We start from the raw sequence: 7,617 nt of genomic DNA on the forward strand, positions 1-7,617 counted from the left end.
AGATGCCCCTATGCTTGCTGATGGGAGGAATCTTAGCATGCAACCTTCAAGCAAGGCTCCTAATGACAGATCTATTGGTCATTGCAGCCAATCAGTCGACCCAAACCCAATCCTCCTCAATTTATCTTCCAACAAAGACTGCAAGAAACCTGCGTCTCCCTGCCACGCGGCATCTGTCACTCAGTTATGTTGGTTTCTACTGGACGACATAAGAAAAATCAGGTCGCATCTGAGTCAGTATGACGCCCCGACTACCTCACCTCAACTACTGCTGTGCTTCTCTGGCAGGTCTCCCAGCATGCTCAGCAAAGTCCTTATATTTGGTCCAAAACACGGCTGGGCCTCTGGTGTTTGATCAGGCGCAAGCGGCACGTCACTCCGCAACTTACTGGCCGCCACACACTAGCCATAGCTGCCAGAATCACATTCAGGTCAACCAATGGGTGCCTGCAGAGCGGCTGCAGGGTCTGCAGAGTCTGCACCGAAGTATCTGAACTGAATCCGACCACTGTGCTCCTCTATACTTCCGTCTCAATGCACATTTGTGAGTCCAGGATACTGGAAAATGCAGCCAAATGCTATCAGATCAGGGAGATTCCTCTTTATATTCAATAATCAATTAAAGTAGCATCTCTTTAGAGAATAAATCCTCTTTAATTTTGCTCTTCTGATCTTCACTTTTAAGTTAAAACACCGGCCAAATGATTAACTGTAAACAAATATGACCCTCTTATACATTTAAAATAGTATTCCCCCCTCCCTCCTGCTGCATCAAGCAAAGAAGTTTTTACGTTTGAGATCTAAATGTTAAAGCTTCAGCCATCATCTCGCTACTGTTGAAGGCAGTGTGCTGTGGTTTGTTTAGATGATGGATGCTTTAGAAAAGCTGAGAGTTGCCTCTTATCTGTCTCTTCTCAGAGACAGATAACCCACAGACCAAAGTGTGAATATTCACGGTTAAGATGCAAAGGGACATCCGACGGTGCCGGTTTCACTGGATTACATTTCGCTTGAATAAGATATTGAAAAAGACAGAGCTGACAAGACAGATGCTTAAATTCCAAGAAGTTTTGCATCCGGTTTCTCCTGATTCCTCACATTCTTTCAAGCAGCAAGTTTGTCAAAGAATGTTTTTGTCAGAGCCGCAAATAAAAACTAAAGGGTTTTTAGCGTACATAATAAAGCTGATTACAGGCAGGAATTTAGTCCTGGAGAGATGTATAGTTAGTTTTAGTCTCCAAGATTAAAGTTATGAGAAATAAAAATCCCATCGTGGGTTGATTTAAATGGAAAACCAAAACCAACAATGCGTGAATAAACTTTTGTCAACATTCAGTGTTCAGGAAAGAGCGGTTATGAGAACCAGCATTGGAATGTGAAATTTAATCTAAAATGAAACTTCAAAAACAGTTTCACCTCTGCGTCTGATGCCAGAAACAAAAAAACCCCTCCTGACATGATCAACCTGTGCAGCAGCATCCAGTTGTAAAACTTTGCAGTACCAGGGGGTGCGGCCTAAAACGACACGGGGTGGAGGCTCATGTTAAAATATCTGTACCTATGTAAGGTCAAGACAGAGGATTTCTCGACGCCGACGCTCGACTCCAACAGCTGACTGGAGCAGGTGAGAGCAAAACATGGCCTTCACTCTTTACTATTCACCGGCTTGTATGCAAAATAAGAGCTCATTATAACATCAGAATTGCCTTCATTTGAAATGCATGACAAATTTGACTCGGTTAACTGGTGCTGGCACATGTTCAGATTGATCCATTGTAAGATATTAAAAACTAAGTGCACATCAAAATGTTAATAATGGGTTCAGAAAGACTACAGAGGAGTATGGCAGGACGCGAAACTGTAAATAAAGAGCAGGTTAAGAATAAGAGAGAGAGAGAATGACTGGTGAATACGGTGGACTGGATGCTGACCATTATTACATCAGTGCTACTAAGATGTGAAATTCTTATTGTTGGGTTTTCTTACAGAATAAAATGTGGTCAGTGTGACTTATTTTTCTTTTTAAGTGCACTTTAAATTTGATTCAGCTGGGCAGAATTGTTCAGACTGGTTAATAAAGTTTTCCAAGGTGTGAGGTCGGCCCGCCGTACAGGTTTTGTGCCCAGGATGCCAAAGGGGGGGGGGGTGGATACAATTAAAAAGGAAAGAAAAAGGGGAGGAAATTCTGCATAATACAAGGAACTTACTCATCAGTTAAATATTCCCTTCAGGTTGAACATCAGATAATCCATCGGCATCATGTCAAAAGGCAAGCTGCATTTTTTTAAATGATCATAAAAGAATTATAATGAATATTTGAGTTTGGGCCCATTATCGGTTTGAAGCGCTGACGAACGTTTATCTTGCAGAGATTGACAGACGCCAGGTATTGCACAACGTCAGAGTGCGGAAGGCCCTGAAGAAGGACGGCAGCTGGATCAACAGGTCGAAGGATGACGAGTTGAGTTGTTTTCATTTCAAACTAATAATTAAGCTGTCCGGGTTCCCTGCGCCTGCAGCGGCGCTAAGCGTTAACATGCACCGAGAGATGAAGCTCCCAGCAGGCCGCTGTCGTCAGCTGTATTCAAGAGTTTTTGGGAAGCAAATGATGCAGTAAATGTGGTGAGTAATTACAACAACTGCTCCTGTCTCGCAGCACGACCCTTGAAGGGGGAGATAAACCTGCTCCGCTGAGGAGGAAGTCGTACGTCCTGTCCACGGCGAGGATTTTTGAGTGAGTACCGCCACATGTTAATCTCCCCGTGAATACTAGAGCCAATTCGTTATACTTCTGAATCATGAGAACATTCATTTAATTCATGCGGTGCGTTAACTTCAAACCGTTGGATATGAAACAGACAGCTATCAAGCTCAGGAAGTGAAGTGATCATCCTTCAATCAGGAGGTTCAACTTCCCCAAGGCCCATTATTGTCAGTGGTGGACAGTAACGGAGTAAATTTACTTGAGTACTGTACTTAAGTACATATCCAGAGGATTTGTACTTTACTTGAGTATTAAATTTATTTGGTACTTATTACTCTTACTTGAATACATTTCCAAGACAAATGTTTTTACTTTTACTCAAGTAAATTTCTAGGAAGGCTGAAAAGTACTCGTTACTTTCAGGTCTGCTCTTTTTTCTTCTTCCCTAAAATCCTATTGGACACAAGCTGTTTTTGTCAAAGGAGGAGACCTATCACAGTGCACGCTCTCCACTGGGATGTACGTAAAGCGGAAATACGTCAAGCCTCCTCAAAACGATACCGCCAAAGTAGCCTGCGTTTGTCAAGACAGAGCCGCAACAAGTCAAGACAGAGCCGCAACAATGGCTACGCCTGCGTCAGGAGAAGAAAGACAATCCGCTGAGTCGTCTGAGTCTGATAATGAGCCGGACTCGGAGCAGGGACTTTCACAAAATCCTTGGCCGTATCTTAACTCAATGTTTGAGTTCGACCGAGTAAAAAACGAGGGCACAGACAAACCACAGACATTTATTTTCAAATGTTTATTGTGTCTGCCGAAGCAGAACTACCTCTCTGCTTTCAACAACTCAACATCGAATTCTCAGAAACAAGAGTTAAAAGATCCTTAAATTAATTTAGAAAAAATATAGTAATTTACTGATGTGGAAAATAACAGCTTACTTTTACTTAAAGTAAATTTAAAAGCATTTACTTTTGGATACTTAAGTACCTTTAAAAGCAAGTACTTTTCTACTCTTACTCGAGTAATCAAATCAAATCAAATCAAATCAAACTTTATTTTTAAAGCACCTTTCATACAAAAAACATGTAACACAAAGTGCTTTTCATAAAACATAAACATAAAATGTATTAGTGCCCCCCCCCCTCCCCCTCCCCGCACACACACAGATAGACACACGCAGACACATGGTGCAGACATGGCTAGGCACAGAGGATCCAGGTGAGGAAACGGTAACAGGGAGCCGTCCACGCCAGGAGGTCTCATAGCCCGCAGCTAGAAGGGGGGGGGGGGGCCCACAGAGACCATCCCGGCCCGGACGGATAGAGAAGTCCACACCACAGCGGTGAAGCCGTGGTGCAGAACTCCACCACCATCCAGGCCAGAACCATCCCCAGGACGACCCCCTGCAGGCCAGAGTCACTCCCAGCATGGAGGCTCCCCATGAGGAAACACTGGAGATAAAAGCTACAAGAAAACAGGATAAAATACACTAATAGAGTTTAAAAAGTATAACATAACGTAAAATCCTAAAAGTATGTCTAAAAAGCAAGACATTAAAAACTAAAGGACTAAGACAGTAAAATGTATAAAATAGACCATAAATAACGACTAAAATATTTAGATAAAACATTAAGATAAAACAATGAGAATAAATTATGATAATAAAAAAGGATAAACTAACTATAAAACAGAGTAGTAAGATCCAATAAAAATAAGGGTGAGCATAAAAAATGTAAAAGAGTTAAATGAGTCAGTTAAAAGCCTGATTAAAGAGATGAGTCTTGAGCCTCTTTTTAAAAACATCAACAGTCTCTGCGGCCCTGAGGTTCTCCGGGAGGCTGTTCCACAATCGGGGACCATAAAAACTGAATGCCGCCTCCCCGTGTGTCCTAGTTCTAACTTTTGGTATGGTTAAAAGGCACCGGAGGACCTCAGGGTCCGCGAGGGTCGATAGGGTAAAAGTAGTGCAGACAAATAAGAAGGCCCAAGACCATTAAGACACTTAAAAACTAGTAAAAGAACCTTAAAATCAACCCTGAAGCGCACAGGGAGCCAATGCAGCGATTTTAAAACAGGTGTAATGTGCTCCCGCCCTCTGGTCCTCGTCAGCACGCGTGCGGCTGAGTTCTGTAGTAATTGTAGATTGTACATGTTCTTTTTGGGAAGACCAGAGAGCAGGGCGTTACAATAATCTAAACGACATGAGATAAAAGCATGCATTAGCACCTCCGTGCTGGCCTGAGAGAGAAACGGGCGGACTCTGGCTATGTTCTTAAGATGGTAAAAACCGATCTTTGTTATGTTTTTAATATGTGGAATAAAAGTGAGCTCAGAGTCAAAAATCACGCCCAGATTTTTAACTGATTTTGAGGGTTTAAAATCCTGTAACTTTGGTAAAAGTTTCTCTCTCTGGCCTTCAGGACCGATGAGTAAAATCTCTGTTTTGCCCTGGTTGAGCTGTAGGAAGTTTGCTGCCATCCATGACTTGATGTCTAAAATACAGTTAAAAAGGGCATCAATTGGCCCTGTGTCATCAGGAGACACGGCGATGTACAGTTGCGTATCGTCAGCATAGCTGTGGAAGCTGATGCCGTGTCTCCTGATGACGTCCCCAAGGGGCAGCATGTACAGATTAAAAAGAGTTGGACCTAAAATTGACCCTTGGGGAACCCCACACCTTATCTTATAGATTCCTGAGGAACATGTATCCATACTTACGAAGAAACTACGATCAGTGAGGTAGGACGTGAACCATTTAAGAACAGTACCAGAGAGGCCGACCAGGTGCTTCAGTCTATTTAATAAAATGTGATGGTCTACTGTATCGAAGGCGGCGGTTAGATCCAGCAGAACCAAGACTGTGAGTTTTTGGTTATCTAAATTGCACCTGATGTCATTTAAAATCTTTAAAAGTGCTGTCTCTGTACTGTGGTTCATCCTAAAATTATATTTTATATAATATTTTGACTGAGCTACTTTTACTTGTAACGGAGTAAATTTTGACCAGTAGTATTTGTACTCTTACTCAAGTACTCTGTCCAACTCTGATTATTGTGTCCCGCGAGTTATAAGGCCACGACATCGACTTCACAAGGCGGTGTCATTTCTACGCGTCGGGTTGAGAGTGCACTTTGACGATGTTACATCAGCGAGTGTTTACTAAAACAATTTAAGGGCTTCAGGCTGAAGTCTCCATCTGTGAAATTAACATAACAGAACATTAACATGGCCTCCAGCAGCTCCGGGACATTCGTATACCCCTAACAGAGGCTAAAGTCATTACATTGATCAGATAATATGAACAGTCTGTCAGTGGTACAAGCAAAAAACAACAAATCTGTACTTATATTCCAAAGACATCTTTATTTCGTTTTTTTTTTTCCTCCCTGAGATCAATTCTTCTCTACAGCATCATCACACAGTGGTTCAACTCATTCACACAAACCCTCCACATTAATACAACTTTCACATTTGTCCAGAGCTTTTTGATACAGAACATGTCTTCTAGAGTCACATCTGAAAAGGTTACAGCACAAAAAGGTGAACTTTTTACCTCTCGATAAGGTTTTGTCATGTGGTATCATTACACAGTGTAATGTATTATCCTACAGTGTAATGTTTTATGTAGCAGTCTGCTGCTGGTATTGACTAACGCGAGTCTGAGACGAGTCTGCACTGTTGCACGTAGAGAGAAAACTAGAGGGGCAGTTCATCCACTCGGTTACTGGCAGCTGAAGAGACAGGCTGCATCTGTAATTATGACTAAAGACTCGGGTGGCACATCTCTCAACGTGACAGCAGCGGTGGCTGTGCTTCAATTTCTGCCACACCGGCCGGGACACATTTGCTCTTGATGGATGCAACAGTAAACGCGAGGTTTGGGTAGTCGCCGGTGGACTGGTCGGGGCCTCGCACTGAAGTCCCAACGGCTGCGGCGCGTTAGCGGCGCGTTAGCGGCGCGTGTATCGTGGGAGGTTCAGGTACAATGGGTGATATCAACAGCACCATAGACTGAGGTACATCAGAAGCTCCTTATCCAGCCACAAAGCCGTCATCACAGCCACCCCGAGCAAAAGGAGCTGTGCTCGGGACTAGCAGCTATACGGTGTCAGACTATTAATTCAATTGAATAATCAATGATTAGTGACATGTTATCTCTCATTTCCATAATATCAGCAGAGTATTGTCCTTAACTGGCAGTGTCAACACATCTCATCTCAAAATGACTATAATCTTCAACATTGCAGCTGTTACAGCGTTTACATCCTCTATAGTATATATAAGTATCATGATGCTAAGTGACATGATCAACACAGAGTTGCTGTATCTTTGTATTGGTATGATACCAAAACAGTTTCAAGCAGTTCTGCTCACGCACCAAATGTGCTTTTACTAAAAGCAGATGGTTAGTTAAAGCTTTGTGCAGCTTTCTGCAGTTAAACACAGCGGTGATGAACTCTCAGTATCTCGGCTGTTCCTCCACACATGTTCAAGTTCACCGACTCGAACTTCTGCACTTCATAAAAATGACCAAAGTCTCTAAGCAGGAAGAATGCAAAGCAGTTTGTGTTTTGGTGTCCCTCAGGGACCTTTGTAGGTGCCCCAGCTTTATAAAAATAAGTTATTGGGCCTTTCGCTCTCGCTTGTTTCGCAATAGACTTTAACTGAGTAACAGGTTTTAAAAGTGGATCTCTTTGGAAAATCTGGCAAATTTGGCATGAGCATTAAAGCAAAATAAATCCTGCAGAATCTCAACCTACATTTTAACAAAGCCAAACATATGTTTCTTCTACAATACCGTGAGAAAAACTTCATAATATGGCATTTTTTCTTTTTTAACAGTGTTTCTTTTATCCTAGCAAAGATATTCAGAATGCGTTCTTTAACTTTTCTCTTAACTTCGAGGGATT

The 7,617-nt window shown here is 42.3% G+C and overlaps 2 protein-coding genes across 2 annotated transcripts in view; one reads left to right on the plus strand and one right to left on the minus strand.

The window, feature by feature from the left end:
- Nucleotides 1-1,567: 1,567 nt before the first annotated feature.
- Nucleotides 1,568-7,617, plus strand: part of si:dkey-125i10.3 (cell surface glycoprotein 1) — a 13,968-nt gene continuing 7,918 nt past the window's right edge. Inside the window, exons 1-4 of the mRNA XM_061739911.1 lie at nucleotides 1,568-1,624; nucleotides 2,232-2,269; nucleotides 2,370-2,460; nucleotides 2,657-2,734. Coding sequence (XP_061595895.1) covers nucleotides 2,260-2,269; nucleotides 2,370-2,460; nucleotides 2,657-2,734 — 179 coding nt within the window. The 5' untranslated portion in view covers nucleotides 1,568-1,624; nucleotides 2,232-2,259. The remainder of the gene's footprint in view (nucleotides 1,625-2,231; nucleotides 2,270-2,369; nucleotides 2,461-2,656; nucleotides 2,735-7,617) is intronic.
- The window catches only part of si:rp71-1d10.8 (uncharacterized), a 4,662-nt gene continuing 3,117 nt past the window's right edge, over nucleotides 6,073-7,617 (minus strand). Inside the window, exon 2 of the mRNA XM_061740919.1 lies at nucleotides 6,073-7,617. This exon is cut by the window's right edge and continues 1,669 nt beyond it. The gene's annotated coding sequence lies outside the window, so the exon portion shown is untranslated.

The sequence above is a fragment of the Cololabis saira genome, chromosome 14 (genome assembly GCF_033807715.1).
Source record: "Cololabis saira isolate AMF1-May2022 chromosome 14, fColSai1.1, whole genome shotgun sequence".
NCBI lineage: Eukaryota > Metazoa > Chordata > Actinopteri > Beloniformes > Belonidae > Cololabis > Cololabis saira.